General features: G+C 42.7%; 1 protein-coding gene across 1 annotated transcript in view; it reads left to right on the top strand.

The window, feature by feature from the left end:
* AUH (AU RNA binding methylglutaconyl-CoA hydratase) overlaps window positions 1–20,933 on the top strand; it is a 270,894-nt gene that overhangs the window by 11,102 nt on the left and 238,859 nt on the right. Inside the window, exon 2 of the mRNA XM_073671019.1 lies at window positions 20,697–20,764. Coding sequence (XP_073527120.1) covers window positions 20,697–20,764 — 68 coding nt within the window. The remainder of the gene's footprint in view (window positions 1–20,696; window positions 20,765–20,933) is intronic.

Here is a 20,933-nt window from a genome sequence, read left to right as displayed (position 1 = left end):
GAGAATGTAAGAGCCGATTTTCTAAGTCGTCACATTTTGAAACCAGGAGAATGGGAATTGAATCCAGCGATATTCCAGCAGATTGTCTGCCGATGGGGGCAACCTCAGATAGATCTGTTTGCGAACAAACGCAATCGGAAAACCAAAGTCTTTTGCTCCTTAAATCCAAAGGGAAGCCTTTTGCTGTAGACGCGCTGCAAATTCCCTGGAACTTTACCCTGGCCTATGCATTTCCCCCTCTAATGCTGATTCCTACTATCCTGAGGAAGATCCGAGAAGAACAGACGAGGGTTATATTGATCGTCCCGTTTTGGCTAAAGAGACCATGGTTCACTTGGATGAAGAGGATGTCCCAATCAGAACCATGGGTCGTTCCAGACGACTCAGATCTCCTCAGGCAAGGCCCAGTCTTCCATCCCCAGAGATCGGGCCTGCATTTGATGGCCTGGGATTTGAAAGGTCACTACTAACACAGAAAGGGTTTTCCCCTGGTCTAGTCGCTACTCTACTGGCAAGTAGAAAACCAATAACCACTAGGATCTATGGGAGAACTTGGGCTAAATTTCTATCTACCTCAGGGCAGTCTACCCTAAAGGTAGGGTTCCTATTGGGGCCATCCTGGAGTTCCTTCAGAAGGGCTTAATCATGGGGTCAGCCACCAGTACTCTTAAGGTACAAGTATCCGCTCTGGGGGCACTATATAATTGTGACTTGGCAGCAAATAAATGGATCGCTAGATTCGTTAAAGCTTACAACTGATCTAGACTCATTCCTACTCCAAGGATGCCTCCATGGGATCTTAATCTGGTTCTGGAAGCACTAACAAAGCCTCCCTTTGAGCCCCTAGAGAAGGTTTTAGAAAAAGTTCTCACCTTTAAGACAGTCATGCTGGTAGCACTTACGTCAGCCCGTAGGGTTAGTGATCTGCACGTGCTATCAGTAAACCATCCGTTCACACAGGTCTCTACAGACAGGCTGGGTCTAGTCTTAAAGTTACTCTGTCTTCCAAAAGTAGCCTCCAAATTCCAGAGGACACAAATTACTCTCCTTTCTATCCTGATCCTAGAAATTCGGAGGAACAAAAGCTTCACACTCTAGATGTAAAGAGGGTATTAGTTCAGTACTTGGAGGTGACGAAGGCCTGGAGGAAAAGTGCCGCCTTATTCATCTCATTCCAGGGGGCTAGGAAAGGGCTTAAGGTTACGAGGGGGACCATAGCCAGATGGGTCAGGGACACCATTGGTTTAGCGTACTCATCTAGAAATCTGCCAGTTCCAGAGAACCTGAAGGCCCACTCCACCAGAGCCGTAGCTGCTTCCTGGGCTGAGAAGGCGAATGTGCCCATCGACCTCATATGTAAGGCGGCAACTTGGCCATCCCCCGCTACATTTTACAAGCATTACCGTCTTAACCTTTCCTCTTCTACTGATCTGTCCTTTGGGAGAAAAGGGGGTGCAAGCGGTGATCCCTCCCTCTGGTGTCTGATCTCTCTAAATCTCTCAGGTGGTGCTGTCATGGAAGAAGGGGAAAAGATCCTAATTACTTTCCGTAACGGGATTTTACAGAGCCCATGACAGCACCCTGTTAATTCCCTCCCCTTTATCACTTATGGTGTGCACTACTATGGGTGTTTTACAAAGAAATGTTTTGGTGGTAGTTGTGTACTAATCTATGTTTCGGAGGCCCTCTCATGCTCTGAATCAAAAACTGATGCGGAAGAGAGGTACCGCCTTTTTATTCAGTAGGTTCCTGTCCTTGGTGGGTGGATACCCTCTCTCAGGTGGTGCTGTCATGGGCTCTGTAAAATCCCCTTACCGGTAAGTAACTAGGATCTTTATTCCTAAAGGTATCTTTATGTACAACGGCTGATTTTCTTTATTTTTCTCACAACCTACACAAAACTTTATTCTCGCGCAATTCTTTTCAATGTTATTCTACGGGGCCATTAACATGTCCAATTTTTTTTTCCCTCAGACAGAGCCGGTCTGGGGAAAAAATCACAGCTTGTGCGAGTTTGATCCAATATTCGGAGTGCATCTAAGTGCAGTCTGATTTCCACGGACTAACACAATGGAGAAGATGGATAGAGAAATTGAGGACTAACTGGCAGCAGGGTTACAAGTCCTCTAATAATAATCTCCTGCTGATAAAACTGCAAATATTTTTTTATTTTTTAATCCACTATGCCCAGTAAGTGATACATCGCTGGAACCAGGCCCTGTGTACAATGCTGTTCTCAGATTAGGTGGTAAAAACCTGGTGACAGATTCCCTTTAACCGCTTATTGACCCATTAAAACGGCTAAAGGGGCCTTATTGCCTCATTGCCGTTTTAAAACTAAAATCGGAAATAAGGGTATAGCGCCCCCCCAGGGTCTGGGGAACACGATAAGGGCCGGATTTTCTGGTCCTTGATCATGTGATCGCCGTTATTCAATGAATAATAAAATCCTTGAGGGGCGTAGTTTCCAAAATGGGGTCAGTTGTGGGGGGTTTCCACCGTTTAGGCACCTTAGGGGCCCAGCTATTGACACATTGGTAACAAACTGTGGGGTCTGTGTTTTTGTGTTACCTCTTGCAAAAGTGAGAAATTTAAGGCTAAAGCAAGATTTTTTGAGGTAAAATTTACATTTCTTTTTTCATTCCACTTTGCATTAATTCCTTGTAGCAACTGAAGGATTAAAATATTTACCGACAACAGTTTTGAAGTGTTTGAGGGATACCGTTTTTAAAATGGTATCACGTTTGGGGAGTTTCCAATATATAGGTCCCTCAAAGTCCATTTAAATCTGAATATGTCCATAAAGAAACAGTTTTTGTAAATTTGTTGAAAAAATGAGAAATTGCTTCTAAAATTTTAACCCCTGTAACATCCTGAAGAAGAGGAAAAAAAAAAAGATGTTTCAAAAATGATGGTGATGTAAAGTAGACATATGGTAAATGTTATTTATCAATTATTTTGTGACATATCTCTCATTTAAAGGCATAAAAATTGAAAGTTTGAAAGTTGCAAAATTTAAATTTTTCGATATTTTCATAAATATACACCAATCATATTGACTAAGATTTATCACTATCATGAAGTACAATATGTCACGAAAAACAATCTCAGAATCAGGGGGAGCCGTAGAAGCGTTCCAGAGTAATTGCCTCATAAAATGACACTGGTCAAAATTTTGAATATTTGGCTTGGTCACTAAGGTCATAATTAGCTCCATCACTAAGGGGTTAAAGCATAGCTGTCGTTTCAGGTGACTGTACTGATTTGTACTCACAATTCGTCTGTAGAACATTATCCTCTGCTATTTGCTATCATCTAACATACATAACGCTCCTCTTTGGTAGCAGTGGCTTCTATCTTGTAATTTTCAAATGAACCATATTTTGGGTAGTCTTTCCCATGAACAAGATTAGTTTTGTTCAGTTGTTCTCCCTGAACCCCTCTTTTCTGCCATAACCAATAATCATTTTTCTGCTCTAGTTTCTTCTTTTTTTTTTCCAAGACTCATAACTTATTACTTTTCTTTGATAAGTACAGTGGTGTGACAAAGTGTTTGTCCCCTTCCTGATTTCTTATCCTTTTGCATGTTTGTCACACTTAAATGTTTCAGATCACAAAACAAATTTAAAATATTAGACAAAGATAACACAAGTAATGACAAAATGCAGTTTTTAAATGAAGGTCTTTATTATTAAGGGAAAAAGAAATCCAAACCTACAGGGCCCTGTGTGAATAAGTGATTGCCCCCTAAACCTAATAACTGGTTGGGCCACCCTCTAACAGCAACAACTGCAATGAAGCGTTTTCGATAACTGGCAATGAGTCTTTTATAACACTCTGGAAGAATCTTGGCCCACTCATCTTTGCAAAATTGTTGTGATTCAGCCACATTGGAGGGTTTCCGAGCATGAACCGCCTTTTTATTAAGCCATTCAGTGGTTGACTTGCGTTTTGGATCATTGTCCTGCTGCATAACCCATAACTGCACATCATCTTGACGTCACGAACAGATGGCCGGACATGTACACCTACATACACCTTTCAAAAAGTTCAACTTTTGTCTCGTCAGTCCACAGAGTATTCTCCCAAAAGTCTTGGCGATCCTTAAGATGTTTTCTGACAAAACTGAGATGAGCCTTTTATGTTCTTTTTGCTCAGCAGTGTTTTTTGTCTTGGAACTCTGCCATGCGTGCCATTTTTGCCCAGTCTGTCTCTTATGGTGGAGTCATGAATACTGACCTTAACTGAGGCAAGAGAAGCCTGCAGTTCTTTGGCTGATGTTGTGGAGTCTTTTGTGCCTCTTGGATCAGTCGTCACTGTACTCTTGGAGTAATTTTGGTTGGCCGGCCACTCTTGGGAAGGTTCACCACTGTTCCATGTTTTTGCCATTTGTGGATAATGGCTCTCACTGTGGTTCTCTGGAGTCCCAAAGCTTTCGAAATGGCTTTATAACCTTTTCTAGACTGACAGATCTTGATTACTTTGTTTCTCAATTGTTCCTGAATTTATTTGGATCACCGCATGATGTCTAGCTTTTGTGGATCTTTTGGTCTACTTCACTTTGTCAGGCAGGTCATATTTAAGTGATTTCTTGATTGCAAACAGGTGTAGCAGTAATCAGGCCTGTGTGTGGCTGGGGAAATTGAACTCAGCTTCCCAAAGATGTGATAAACCACAGATAATTTATGTTTTAAGGGAGGGTGAGGGAATCACTTTTTGACACAGGGCCCTGTGGGTTTGGATTTCTTTTTTCCTTTATAATAAAGACCTTTAAAACTGCATTTTGCATTTACTTCTGTTATCCTTGTTTAATATATTAAAGTTTTGTGATCTGAAACATTTTACATGTGACAAACATGTAAACGAAAAAGAAATCAGGAAGGGGGCAAACACTTTTCACACCACTGTATATATGAGGGCTTGTTTTTGCGGAACAAGTTGTAGTTTTGAATAGCACCATTTACTTTATCACACAATGTACTGAGAAAATATGAAAAAACTCAAAGTATGGAGAAATGGCGAGGTGGATGGGGGGAACTCACACTTTTCCGTCATAGTTTTTTTTGTTTTTATTGCATTCATTGTGAGCTAAAAATGATCTGGCATTGTAAGTCTTCTAGTAAGCATGATTTTGTTGATACCAAACTTCTATATTTTATTTTTTCTGAGACCTGTAACTTGTTTTTTGCGTGGTGAGTTGGTGTTTTTATTGAAATACTATTGGGAAATCTGCCATGTTTTGATTGCTTTAATTGGGGAAAGTGTGACAACTAAAAAACTGGCAATTCTGTTGTTTAAATTTTCTATATCTTCTTTTGGGGCGTATTGGCATTTGCTATTAAATAATTTTATATTTCGATAGACTTGACTTTTACAAACACAGTGATACCAAATATGTTTTATTTTTATAGTGGGGGGATTGAGACTCCCATTTTTATTGCTTTTTTTTATATTTTGAATACTTTGAAAAACTTATTTTTAAACTTTTTTTTTTTTTACTCTCCTCTTGGGGAACTAATTTGATCACTTCTGTTCAATAAACAGCAATGCCACTGTATTGCAGTATATAATAGGCAGCCATATGCTATTTTTTTTAAATAAATAAATAACCTTGATTAAGAAAAAATAAAGAAAACTGCCTACTAAAGACCTGACTTTCTATCAAAATTCAGGTCTGAACCTGTGAATTTTGGGATTCCAGCACCCGGAAGTTTACACTTGACTTTTTAAGGACTGTTTTCTGCATTAGTTTTAAATAAGTTTATCAGAAAAGTCTTCTGCGTGTAGCTGACTCTTTTTGTGAATAAATTGGCAGCCACCTATTAGTCATGGCTGTGTCTTCTAAACATACAAGACGATGCTTGATAGCTGAAGTTTGCTTTACTCATGGTAGTTTTAGTTAGTTTGTTTGTTTTTTTAGGTCAGTAGAGGGGATTCTCAACCCAAGTGGTAAGTTGCTAAAATTTACCATAATTTTCTTCTTAGTGGGGGCTCAACTTCTAGGACCCCACCGACCCAGAGATTGATGGGGCTTCCGAGATGCTTTATGATTTCGTCCCTTTCAAAGTTTTTCCTGCACAGCAGTGCTCATGGCTACCAACTGTGCCAGGGATTAAATAGAGAAATGCCTTAGTTTCCAGCTCAGTGGGCAGCTGGGGTGTGGTGTCAGCGTGAGCCAAACTTTTCACTATCTTTCTACACTGAGCATCGTAGTTATCAATTGGGCTTTAGATTGATAAAAAATAACACATTTACAGTGCATTGTGAAAGTATTTGGCCCCCTTGAACTTTTCTACCTTTTGCCACATTTCTGGCTTCAAACATAAAGATATAAAATTCTAAATTTTTTGGGAAGAATCGACAACAAGTGGTACACAATCGTGAAGTGGAACGAAATTTATTAAAAACTGAAAAGTGGGGCGTGCCATATTATTCGGCCCCTTTACTTTCAGTGCAGCAAACTCACTCCAGAAGTTGAGTGAAGATCTCTGAATGATCCAATGTTGTCCTAAATGACTGGTAATGATAAATAGAATCCACCTGTGTGTAATCAAGTCGCAGTATAAATGCACCTGCTCTGTGATAGTCTCAGGGTTCTGTTTCAAGTGCAGAGAGCATCATGAAGACCAAGAAACACACCAGGCAGGCCCGAGATACTGTTGTGGTGAAGTTTAAAGCCTGATTTGGATACAAAAAGATTTCCCAAGTTTTAAACATCTCAAGGAGCACTGTGCAAGCAATCATATTGAAATGGAAGGAGTATCAGACCACTGCAAATCTACCAAGACCTGGCCGTCCCTCTAAACTTTCATCTCGAACAAGGAGAAGACAGATCAAAGATGCAGCCAAAAGGCCCATGATCACTCTGGATGAACTGCAGAGATCTACAGCTGAGGTGGGAGAGTCTGTCCATAGGACAACAATTAGTCGTACACTGCGAAAATCTGGCCTTTATGGAAGAGTGGCAAGAAGAAAGCCATTTCTCAAAGATATCCATAAAAAGTCTCATTTGAAGTTTGCCACAAGCCACCTGGGAGACGCACCAAACATGTGGAATAAGGTGCTCTTGTCAGATGAAACCAAAATCGAACTTTTTGGCCACATTGCAAAACAATATGTTTGGCGTAAATCCAACACAGCTCATCACCCTCAAAACACCATCCCCACTGTCAAACATGGTGGTGGCAGCATCATGGTTTGGGCCTCAGCATTGACAGGGAAGATGGTTAAAATTGATGGGAAGATGGACGGAGCGAAATACAGGACCATTGTGAAAAAAACCTGTTGGAGTCTGCAAAAGACCTGAGACTGGGATGGAGATTTATCTTTCAACAAGACAATGATCCCAAACCTAAAGCAAAATCTACATTGGAATGGTTCAAAAATGAACGTATCCAGGTGTTAGAATGGCTAATTCAAGGTCCAGACCTGAATCCAATCGAGAATCTGTGGAAAGAGCTGAAAACTGCTGTTCACAAACCCCCTCCATCCAACCTCAATGAGCTTGAGCTGTTTTGCAAGGAAGAATGGGCAAGAATGTCAGCCTCTCGATGTGCAAAACTGATAGAGACATACCCCAAGCGACTTGCAGCTGTAATCGCAGCAAAAGGTGGCGCTACAGAGTATTAACTCAAGGAGGCCGAATAATATTGCACGCCCCTCTTTACAGTTTTTAATTTGTTAAAGTTTAAAATATCCAATAAATTTCCTTCCACGATTGTGTAAATGCAGAACAATCTATGCATTTAGCATATTATGCCTACAATATTAATATTCAAGATTTTATCTTTATACCATTATCTGCTCTGGTGCCTGTCTCCTCACATGGTGAGTCTGCATCTGGTCTTGGTTTTCTATGGATTCCTGGTAGAAGGGCACATCTTATGACGGTCAGTTGCGATTCTCAATAGCGTAGATTTCAGCACGTCAACAGCATTACTCCATCAAGAAAGAAATGTTTCTTTTCTGGGAGTGTTGATGAATAGTTGATTCATTTAGGTCTGCGTTCAGATTTGTGCAGTTCGTCCATTTTTGGAGAGTGTTGACACATTTTTCTTCATGAGCTATATCTTCTTCCTTGAGTAGCATAGTTTCATAATGCATTGACAAGTGCAGAGATGGCAGGCTCCGAGATCTGTTACTTGAGCTCTATTTTAAGAGGATATCTTGGTTACAAATGACCCTTGTGCTTCATCCAGTGATGACGGTGACATCATCTGCTCATTAATTGATCATGTTTTAAGCTATAGGTTTATTATACTTGTACATAGCTTAGTAAAGTGGGACAGAGTTTCCAATAATATTGCAAAATTCAAGTAAATAGCAAATACCTTTGGGCCCAGTTCACATATTGATGTTTAACATGGAAAATCTACAGCAGTCAGATGTATTCACAAGCTAGTGAGTGAGCTCTTATGAAGTTTCATTCTTACAATGGGAGAGATTTATTGAAACCAATGCAAAGGAAAAGTGAAGCAGTAGCCCATAACAGCCAAACATGATGCAGTTGTAATTGAAAGAGCACCCGTTTGGATGATTTTACTAATGAAACTAGCAGAATGGCTGTATAAGTCCTAGTAACAAAAAATATACTTGTTGTGACGAAACAGCTTCTTATCTTAATCAGCCAGATGTCCAGATTTGTTAAGCCATGAGAAATACACTATTGTGTTTGTGTTGACTTGTGAATCTATATGTATTTCTGTGGCTGGTCAAAAAGGACATGCTATTATGTGTATAAACCCGAATGTTGACTACTCTCCGTCTGGAAGCAATAATGTTTGTTAATATGCTAATTACATGTTCTACTAAAGCCAGCTATATGTTGATTTACAAGAGCCCCCTGCTATATCATCTATGTAAATTGATTTAAATGCACAAACAATGAGACCTGAGCCCTGTGGAATAATATCATCCTTGACCTGTGGATGTGTACTTGAAATGACATATATCTCTGTAGCAGGCAGAATTGAAAGCGAGAATAAAAGATCAGGCAAACTCTTCAGGACATCAGCTTGGTAGCATGGCTCGATCCAGAGAGACACACATTTGGATTCTACATGATTCCGGCCTAAGGGTATACAGATCTGCTCCATTGACCATCAGAGAACTCATGGGTACATTTGGGGAGACCAGGTTGGGACGATGAGGTCACTTGGCCCTGTGGATATGTTTTTTGGAGTTGCCAGGTGGGACCCTCCGGTCACCTGGAACCCATGGAGATGTTTGGAGAAGCCAGATTGGGACCAGCCAGTCATCTAACCCCATGGAAACTCTCGGAGAGGCCAGGGTGGGACCCTCGGGTCTCCTGGCCTTGTACCTTGATGTCAGCTTCCTAAGCTTTCCGCCACCTCTTCTCTATGGGGGACCGCCAAAAGCAGGGGGCCACTGGTTGAGGTAGTTGGCCCTGGAAGTCACAAAGTTGCAGCTGCTCTATTCTCAGCGGGCCAGTGGAAAGGTGAGACTGTAATTTTGTACAATCTTGGATATTTGCTGGGACTGTTCTATATGTTTATTGTCTGTTTGGTTTAATAAAATATTGGCACACTGTTTTACCGTCACCCTGTGTTGTCTGAGTAGTGTTATGCCCACGGAAGACCCCGTGTCTTCACACCTGTCTTGTAGTAATCTAGTGTGCCATCACTGAAAAATCAGAATTTGAAGCCACATTCAAATTAGCCTGGAAATACATTAGAGGTGTGGCAGTGTACTCGGAAAACATTCACCGACGGCAAGCAAAGATATGGAAAGTAGTAAAGAAATCTAATGTATATTAGAAAGTTATGGGTTAATAAGTGTAACACTGTTTGCTGGTGCCCCTGCATGGTTACCCTTTCACCTCCATGCAAGGACTCAATGCCCCGACTGCGTGGCATTTGTCCCCGCCGTTCCCCCTGCCTTCTACTGTAGTGCACGCCGCAGTTCCCAGCGGTGCACCTAGTGCTCACTCACGCTCTCCCCTGCTCTTAAAGAGGCAGCGCGCACACATATTGAAATACCCCAATGGCTGGAAGGCATTTAATGTAGAAGTACACCTGCAAGATGGCTCCCAGCCAATAGCTGGGAGGCATCTTGTTTAAAAGTTCCCCTCCCCAATAGAGAGGTGCCAAGCAACACAGTAAATCATTAGGTAGTGTGGTAGTCTACTAGTGAAATGGTGAGGTCCTCTGGTACTGGTGTGGCCAGTGCCTGAACCTTGTATTCCGGTCCGTGTGCGGCCAGTGCCTGAATCAGTATCCAAGATCCATGTGTCTGAACCGTGTATCCAGACTGTCCTAACAGTCTCCGAATCAGCACTGTCTAAGACTCTGTGTTAGTAACCGTTCTCCAGTGGATCTTGAACCTAGTAGTCTGAATGGAGCCCGAGCTCATGTCAGTAACCGTTCTGCAAAGGATCCAGAATCTATAAGTCTGAATGAAGCCCTAGTCCTATCCGTGTCTGCGTACCTGACACTTGGGGTCAGCAGCTGCAGGAGTGGTACCTGGTGGCTACCTGCAGCCAAGCCTGACTCCATCAGGAGCTGTAGTGAACACCTGATAGTCATTTAGCTACGCCCCTCCTAGGTAAGTCCGGCCTCGTGGCACAGTGGGTCCCCAAACCACGTGCGACATCAGCATGTGTAACAATATGGTTGGGTTCTGAATTTCGTTATTCTCTTATGAAATGTGTTGGAGTCTTTTTTTTATTAAACATTTGCATCACATGTTTCTGTAATAAAGTTGGGAGAGCTTCGATCTACCCGACTGTATGCTGGAAAATGTGTTGTAAGTATTGGGCTTTGTGGCATGCTCATTAGATGGCTCAGTGCATCAGATTTGGAGGAGACAATTAGCAGGTGCAGTGAGCTGGTGAGAATTAGTATGTTAGTTTTTCCATTTCTAATACAGAACAGAGCAATCGCCCCTTGACTTTTCATCATCATGTCTGTCATGCTGTACTATTGGTTCCAGTACAAGTTCTGGGGTGTCTGACAGCCTCCTTTTATTCATATAAACCTGGAAGACCACTTTACTGCATCAATGCCAAAGTGACTTCAATCTTTTTTGTTTTTGGGGTTGACGGGAGGTTTTACTCCACTGAGCAAAATGTTGTGGCAAATCCTAACTATAGACCTTAAGAGTCTTGGGAAAAGCCGCTTTAATAATATACTTGATTAAAATGTAACATTTAAGTGCTATAGTAAATATCCTGATCCATTTCAACCCATTCAAAGGCAGTTAATATGAATGTACCGTTTCAGAATATGTAGTCTAAAATAATACATGACTTAAAGAGAACCCGACAGATCTTCTGAAGTGTCGATTTCAGTAAACAATTGTATTTTGGAACTTTTTGAAATTTATGAATAAATTGACAACTGGGTGTTACCAGTTGGGGACGAGTCCCTGCACACTCTGTGAATGTCCAATTATTACTGACAGTGTAGGGACACATCCCTAGGAAGAATATTAACACCTAGTTGTCAGTTAAATTATTAATTCCTAATAGATGTAGCAGAGGGAAATTCAATAGCTACAAAGTCCAGCTGGAAAAATCATGAGCTAAAATCTATATTTTTATTGTCTTATTTTGAAATTGTGGTGTATACAGGAAATGAACATGGTAAAGGCAAACCTACTGTATGTGTATCAGCATTAGGTCTTACTCATACTTACTATGAATAAGGCATGAGGCCGAAACGCGTAGGTTTGATTGTACAATGTGTGATTTCTTTATCTACCACAATGATTTTTCCAGCTGGCTTTTGGACCTTTTGGACTTTTCTTGTACTATGCTGCTGTGACATGTTCATATGGCTTCCAGTTTAATCAGGTAAGCTGACTCTTCCTTTTTTCTCTAGTAGAGGGAAAGTGTTCGCTATATCAAATTTGTTAGTCTTTTAAAGAATTCTAAACTTATTATTATTATTATTATTAATCGGTGTAAGCCACCAGCAGTGTAACGTGGGGTGTTGGAAATTTCATCTCCACTGTCAAATGAAGAAGTGCAGTGAGTGCTCACTTGGTGCTAGTCATGCTGAGAGCAGTAAGCAAAATGAGTTTCTCCTAAGCTGCTGTGCTCTAAAAAGGTGGCTACTAAAAGGACAAGCTCAGTATAATGAAGTGAGCTTTGTCTTCTTGGTCACTGCCTATGCAGAGCGCAGCAGCCTGTGGCAAACTGATCTAGGTTGCGGCGCTCTTTATAATCAGTCTTTGAGCGATATAAGATGATCAGCTAATGAATGAAGACCATATTGAATCTCGTGCAGTGCACATGAATGATACAGTGGGGTCTTCATTCATCACTGAGAGCTGCTTCAACATTTTTTTTTTTTTCTATCTAAGGGCTCTTTCACACGTCCATGTCTCCGGTACGTGTGGTGACCGTTTTCACACGTACATGGAGACACTGACACACACAGACCCATTCAAATCTATGGGTCCTCGCACATGTCAGTGTGTTTCCATGAACCATGTGTACTTGTGCTCCACATGCTGACATGTCTGTTTTTTTGCTGATGCATGGTCTGCAAGAGTGTCTTACGCTGAACACACACAGAAGACGTCGGTGTGTCATCAGTGTGACAATTACCGGCGCCTGGGAATCAGTGCTACAGTTGGCACTGTTCACTCAGGTCGGGTGCTGAACACTGCCCTCATCATGGTTCCCTGCCAGCGCTGTGATCAGCACCAGCAGGGACAATGATGAGGGTAGTAGTGTCTGCTCCCGCAGTGTCCCTGTGTAAAAATTAAAGAATAAAATAATAAAATCCTTATACTCACCTGTCAGGAGATGTCCCCTGCTGTAGTCCGCTGACGCCGGAGAGCCTGGGAGAATGAGCCTCTCCAGTGAGCGGCTCCAGAGCTGCAATCTGTGAGTGACAATCTGTGAGCTCAGTGCAGGGCCCTGCTTGCTGGAGCGGCTCATTCTTCCTGGCTCTCCGTCGTCAGCGGACTACAGCAGGGGACATCTCCGGACAGGTGAGCATATGGATTTTATTATTTTAATCTTATTTTTACACAGGGACACTGCGGGAGCAGACTACTACTACCCTCATCATTGTCCCTGCTGAGGCTGATCACAGCAGCAGCGGCAGGAACCATGATGAGGCTGTGTTCATCACTGGCGCTTAGGAAGAGCGCTAACTGGAGCGCTGATTCCCAGGCGCTGGTCCGTGTGATTCTGATGCGGCACACAGTTGCCACACGTGTGACACACACGGCTATCTCCGGTACCGGTTTCCCGGTACCGCAAATATACGGATGTGTGATGTGAAACCGGCCTTACTTTAAGTGGAGTTAAGTCTAATGAATGGATTAAGTTTCTGACTATAGTAATAAAATTGCTATATTAGAAAAAAATAACAACGTATAACTTTTTATTTTTAAACTTTTATGTCTGATTTCAACAAACAGCAGAACAAATTTGCAGGTGAAAGTGCAAACTTAGATCAGTATTTTCCTCAAATTGCAATACATGTGCTTTGGGCTAAGGGGTTAAATACTGGACTGAGGAATTCTGAGAGCCATTAGGACTCATTAACACGTCAGTTTTTCATGTATGAGTACTATCGGTTTTTCACAGACTGTCATAGGCACGAGTGCTATAGGGCTGTTCACATATCAGATTTTTTCCTTGAACCAAGTGGTCTGTGCAAAATGGCGGATGGCGGAGACTAGTTCAATATTAATCAAATCAGCAATACAAGTCTATGGGTCAGTGAAAAAATCTGACCGCATTTGGGTGCTATCTGTGTGCTGTTCATTTTTCACTGACTGATAAATAGGAGAAGGTGGAGAAACCTTTTTTTTCTCATTGGTGAAAAAAGTCACTCTGATGAAAATCACTGGTGAAACGCAGTCTGTTTTTCTCGTACATCAAAAACCGTCTGACGCCTAAACAAGACCTAACCGGTCACGGTTGGCGTGTGCTGGCAACCTTTTCTACACCACTGTAAGCCACTAGCCCATCTGTAGGAGTGTAGACATGGGGGAATGAATGTGCTTGTTTTCTTGGATTTTTTCAGACCCCATTGAAAAGAATAGAATGTATTTTTAGTCATCGACACCTCTGCAATTATTATGCCAGGTGTGAATTCACCCAAATGGCAGTGTTTTCTACAAGACTGCAGATCGAGGTGCATAACGCTTGTTCTAGAATGGTCTGAACATAGTCACTATATGCACATGTATTAGCCTTAGGCTTTCTAATACATAATACTATGTGCCCACGATGCAGAAATGAAGCAGAAAATTTCTGCAGCATTTCTGCATCTCCCTGGTAAAAAAAACGCATGCGGATTGTGCATGCAGATTGTACATGCGTTTTTCCTGCAGAATACATGCGGATTCACATGCGTTTCCGCATGCAGATTGACAAGCGCTTTCCAGGCGATAGCATCACTTGGAAAGTGCTTGACAACTAGGTCACACTGTATAAATCCATGCAAACAGCGTAAAAATAAAAAAAATAAAGCTATACTCACCCCCGATGCTCCGGCGTGTGCTGCAGCGCTCCTTCCTGGCTGGTTCCCGGCTGCCGGCATATCGCGAGACAGAGCGGTGAAGGGCCTGCGGTCACATGACTGTGACGTCACTGAAGGTCCTTCAGCGCTGCTGGCATTCAGAGAGAGCCGTCGGAAAGGTGAATATAACTTTATTTATTTTATTCTTTTTTTTACAGGTACAATGGTACCCAGGTCTGGATGAGAGTCTTCTCTCCTCCAGAACTGGGTACCATCCGCACATAGAGACGCATAGAAACCGCTTGTACAAATGTACAGACACAGATTCTATGCGTCTCAATGCAAGTCAATGGCGGCGCTTCCGCAAAATTAATGAACATGCTGCGGATTTATGAGCGCTGCAGAAATGCTGCGGAAAAATCCGCAGCATGTGCATTGACATTGCGGAATGCCATTGGGGACCATGGGGTGCGGATTACCATGCGTTTTTGATGCGTTTCCGCTGCGGAAATTCCGCAGCATAAACGCATGAAAAACGCATCGTGTGCACGCAGCCTAAGGGATTCTCTAATTCCCAGAGGGAACAGTTTATGTAAAAGTATAAATATTCTAAAAATAATAGTAATGCCGTAGCTTGTGCACCCTCTTATGTGCCTTTGCCCACCAGTCCTATTACCTGAATGACCCCATTAATCAATGGAGTGATCAGCCCTGATACATTTCATGGTGCCCCCGCAGAGCTCTGACTCACTGAGAGTACTTGTAGTAATCCCTACTTCTGTGTTCTGTTATGCACAGCTCTGCTCTGACGGAGGTAATGTCAAAGGTATTAATGCGTGTTGTAGTTCTTGCCGGAGTTCCAGAAGGAATTGGATAGAAAAGCTGCAAGTGTTACCGTAGCAACCTGATTATTTTTAAAGAACATTGCTATTTATAGGAAATATTCAGATCCCCGAATATGTATTTAGCCTTTCCTTTGTCCAAAGCTATTCTGTCCTGGCGGTAGTGTGTGAAGGAGCTGTACAGTGTGCACAGAACACAGCAATCTGGCACAGTGTGTGAGTTCTGTATAGGAGAGGTCATGCACTCATAGAGTGAACCTATTACACATCGTGTCCTTATCCTGGAGCCAGAGAAAGCTGCAGGGGCTGAGATGAAGCCATGTCTGTGCAGATTGCTTCTCGGGTGGATTACTGCTAGAACAATGACTACTGCTTGTCTCGGGATGGACAATAGTGCATAACACTAGGAAATGCCACCTACAGCTGTGGTGCTGACCACTAATACTCCTGGCTGGTGCTGGAATCAATAATCACAATTCACAATTCTTCTGCTCTGGTATTCGAAACACTATAGGATCGGTTCTCATCAGGGAAAGGCAGGGACAGCTGTCCCTAACAAAAACCATTGTCAGATGATAAAAAACTACTTGCAGATCAGTCCATAGACCATGGATGGTACAGAACACTGCATTATTATATACGTTACCTATGCACTAGTAAAGGGGTTCACTCATCACTTGTCAATGTGACCGTTGACAAGAAGTGATCACAAAGTGTCTCCTTACTGGGATTGCCATTGATCACCTATAATCTGGGGAAAACCTGGTAGTTGGTGTTCAGTTCACTATAGGGAAAATACGGTATTACAGATTATGGATAAACTGATCGAAGCATTTCTGCTGTTTTATAAAGGAGATTTGTGACTAATGATGGCACATTACAGAAATATATTTACTAGTTTAGTCTCATCACAACTTGTTCCTGGCACTCCATTACTCCATTGTACATACCAGTTGATGAACTGTATAGCAAAGCGCAGCAGACTGCATTTTCCTATACAATGGTACACTGCTAGGAAACATATTCCATACAGTCTTTATGGTGGTCGGTATCCATTGTGACTGTGGCCACTGTCAGGTGCATATGTGGGCACAAGCACGTGTGTAATTTAGCCTTAGTGATGCCACACACACAGAGCAAAGCTGGCAGTGTCTGTGTGATATATAGCAGCAAGGCAGTTTTATGTAGATAAAGCTGAATCACTGTGTGATTGTTTTTCAACTTTTTAAGGCTAAGTGCACACTGCTTCTATGTGCTTAACTTACAGTATACATGGGAAGTTTTTCCTTATGTATTCTGTAACGTTACCATAGTCCACGTTTATCATTTGGAGGTCAAAAGGGTGTTCTTTCGGCCTCCGTCTGGCCAGAATGTTGCTGCTTATTGTTTAACTGTATAGGAAAATACAGAAGACTACATGTTTCTACACAGAGGGACACTGAAAAGAAACGGATCATCCTTTCTGACTGTTCGCCACTGTTGGGCGCAAATGCAATGTGCACCAACCCTAATATACTGTGTTTAAATTCCCAATAACTTTTAAAGGGGTTGTCCAGCTACCTGCATTGTTTTAAATCCCTTTTTAGAATGCTGTAAAATAATACAAGACTTTATACCTGACCGGACCCTTGTGGCATCCAGTCTTACCCCTCCTGGGTCCCTGCTAGCCTCTGTTCTTTTTGCCACATCAATGACATGTTGAGATTGGCAGCAGCAGTGACATTAGTGGTGTTGGCACATCACAGCTACTGCCAGTCTGTATCATACACATCAGATAGAGCAAGAAGAACAGAGTGGTGAGGAATTCATTCTTCTCTTATTTTATAGAATTTCAAACATTTTTTTTTCAATCAGATAGATGAATAACCAATTTAAGATCTCTGCTTGCTGTTAGGGAATACAGCCATATTTCTTTACATTCAGAGGCTGAAATCTTTACAGATGTAATTGTAGCACCCTGAGGATTCGGCTGCTACAGGGGTATTGCACCTCAACCCAGAGGTGTGATATTCCACTCCCGGGCAAGGATGGAGAGTGGAACTGAGCTCGGTAGGCTGCATGCACTACACACATCCCATTTCCGAGGAGCAGACCGACGGTACTCCCACTTAGAAATGTGCAGGTACGACCGAGTCTGTTCCTGGCTGGAGTGGGAGGGGGGGTGGTACATCCCAAGTAGTGTAGGGGCAGATAGGGGGAGCAGCCTGGGTAAAGATAGGAGCTCATTGGGTGCTGGTCACCTGAGCTCACACATAGAGGGTGTATATAAGGTGGGCACCAACTAAGAACAGGGTCAGATGCAGAGAACAAGTCAGCAAGCAGAGGAGAAGAGAGACCCAGAGTGAGAGAGGAGAAGAGAGACCCAGAGGGGGAAACAGAAAAAAGGACTCCAAGATCCCAACTTAAATCCCCGGGTGAAGAGTCGGCACAGGGTACCGGAACCCAAGCTGGTGGGGGCAGAAAACACACCCTAGCCAGAGACCGGAGGCCGTGGGCAGCATCTGCCACGGCCACCCATCACATCCACCCCGAAGGCACACCACATGAAGGGTCAGGGAACCCAAGGCCAAGGGTGTCCCAACAGAAGGCCCGAGGGAGCTGGACCTAGGTGGATCACTGGTGGGGACGGCCAGAGAACGGGACAGAAGGAGAGCTCAGGGCCACGCTCCGGACTTGTTTGGGGGTTGGCTGGATCCAGGACCTGGTGGACGCAGCACGGCTCGGGTGGTCACTCGAAGCTGGAGTGACCAGTACAACATCTGCAGTAAGTAAACACCCTTAACTGCACAACCCGACTCTGTCTTCATTGCCGTCTGCACTGCACCACCACAACCCCCATCCTCTGCACCTGTCCCCCCTGAGGCTATACCCCTCCCGTTGGGGGTTATCCCACCAAGCTGCGCACCCACCATCAGCCTCAGCGGACCCTGCTGCAGCGGCGGCCACAGTGACCGCATCACAACGGGTGGCGTAGTCGACACAAAAGAACTCTTAATAACATCTGTAGGACTGCCACATAACACTGAGTTTGACGCCCTGGGCACGGGCCGGGTCACAGCCGCTCGGAGACTACAACCCCCCATCTGATCCGGTGCCGGGTATTCCCCTCAAAAAGGAATATGTCCCAGGGGGCGCGTCATAATGATTTTTCACACAGGTGCAGTTTAGCACGATTTTAGTATATGCAAGAATTAAAGGGTTTGTCCAGGAATAGAAAAATATGGCTTTTTTTCAGAAACAACACCACTCCTGAACATGTGCCATGCATGGTATTGCAGATCAGCTCCATTCAGTATAATTGGGCTGAGTTACAGTACCACTTATAACTTAGGTCAAGGGTGGCGATGTTTCTGAAAGAAAGCAGCCATCTTTCTCTAAACCTGGAAAAGCCCTCTACATCAGCTGTCATGACAGTGGAGATTTGTGTTGCTACTGTGTTTATATCACTGTGGATTATCCAGATTGACAAATTGCAACAAACCCTCAGCTGTGAGCAGGAGACAAAGAACCATTTTCTACTCCTGAATGTAGCATAAATATTTTCATTAACCGCGGGCCAGCAGTTATTGGTGAAACAGCAGCCTGGATTTCTAGTATAAATGTATGAGAATGTTGTAAAACTTTGTACTGTACAGAAGTAACAGCTTGTGGAGAAGTTCACATGGGTGCAAATTCTGTCTGTTTGTGCAATGGACCAATGTAAGCTGCTGTGCTTGTGTACATGTGCTATTTTTTTTATTTGGACCTCGGGTTTGCTTGGGAAAAATTGCAACATATTGTCACTACTGTTTTCAGATATGCCAGGGCCAGGGGCTCCTTCCCTGTCCCTAATGGTAGGGGCCCCCTACTTATTCCAGTTCCCTGGATTACTTCTAATGGTGAAGATCCCGGGGCCACGTACCTTGCTGAGCTCCTGAATCTGCCCTCAGTCTGTTCCCTCTCCCCACAAAGGGAAGAGGGCAATACACCAGCCAGACTAACAAGGTAATATGTACAGGGATAAAGGAAAATACCAATTATACAAATATGCTCTCACAAACCAGGGAGTGAAGGAAGGGACAAAACCAAAGAAGGAGCGGATTTAAACACAGCCGAAACACCAAGCAACAGTCTTTAGATAATTCCACCAAACGCCTCCTCAAACAACGAAACTCCACCAATGCTGCAATGAAGCTAACTCTGGCAGTGCCTGCTTGACAGAGGTGGGTGTATATATAGGAGAGGGGAGTGGCCAACACTTAACAGCTGAGAGCATCACCAGGGAAAGCTTCCAGGAGCTCTCAACTGAACAGATTAACCCCTGCACTGCTATAACAAACCTGCACTGTTTAACATGAAGGTTTAGTGCTCCTAATCAGTGCAGGAGTAGGAGAAATCAGACAGCGCTGTTTTCTGACTCTGTCTCGGTAAACTGTGACATATATACGATTTATGGTCCAGACTAATGCATGTAAATAGCAGGCAGCTCTGCGCCCATCTGAACTGAGCCTGTGTTTTAGACTTTATTGACCATATCTTTTTTAGCTGTACATTTTCTGCTTGAGCTGGATAAACTACTGTAGTTTCACTTTTAGAAACGTTTTTTTCTTGTGACCGATTTATTAATCATTTATAGACATATACTATTTGGTTTTCTTTAATAATTTTGGGGTTTTAGAGTGTGACCAAGACTAAAAGCAAAACATATATCAGCTTGGCCCTATTTTTTAATCCCATAGAGAAACGATTAAATGGCTGCTGCCTCTCTCTCTCATTTCTTCCGGATGTCTGATTTGTCAGAAGTAGGGGACAGTGAGGCCGCAGGGATTGCATGGCATAAAAATGTCTCGCAAGCGCGGGGAGAGTCAGTGCCAACACCGCTGGAATGGAGCTTCGGCGTTGAGTATAGGTGTTATCATTACTTTGTTGAAACAATAGTGATGGAGAAGAGGTTGTCCAAGTAGTGGACCACCCCTTTAAAATCCTCACCACAGGGCATTGTCATGAGAATTTCTTGCAGATTTATTTTAATGCAGTTTGTGAATGGGATTTGGTAAATCTGCTGTGTATCAGCCACATATGAACATACCCCAAATGTTTATGTGACAATATGGTTAAAGCGTAACCATTGTTTTAATTTTTATTTCATAAATCGATAGTACAAAAGTTGCTTATTTTCATGTGTATTATATCTTATCAGAGAAATCTGCTTCTTTCTCTGCCAGAATTGATCAGCCATTATCAAAATCCTCAATTCTGAGGTCAAATCTATTCAGTGAAGACGAGCTCTCCCATTACTGAGAATGGAGATGGCCGCTGTTACTGAAATAGTAGAATGATGGTTACTCTTAAACTAGTCATATTGGAATTTTTAGATTTCCATATTTTCAAAATTAACCCATATATCTATTTTTTTTTTTTCCTTGACTAGGAATTGTGGTACTTGGAATAAATCGACCGCATGCAAAAAATGCTATCAGTAAAGGTCTGGTGAAGTTGGTAAGTGAGGCATTTTTCAGTTATTTTTGTGTTGTTAATCATCAGTTTCTGCCTCTTTTTTTTTACATTGTAACATCAGAAAGTCCTAAATTTTGCTCTGTATGATTTGTTGCACCTTGGGTCGCCCAAGCTCTACAAGCCGGAATCTACTCCACCCATCAGATAGCGC

This window comes from Phyllobates terribilis, unplaced genomic scaffold, assembly GCF_046119375.1.
Source record: "Phyllobates terribilis strain yellow unplaced genomic scaffold, ASM4611937v1 Scaffold_1__5_contigs__length_1240528914, whole genome shotgun sequence".
In the NCBI taxonomy this organism is placed as follows: Eukaryota; Metazoa; Chordata; class Amphibia; order Anura; family Dendrobatidae; genus Phyllobates; species Phyllobates terribilis.
Note: the sequence above shows the minus strand (reverse complement) of the source record. Positions and strands in the feature narration are given on the sequence as shown.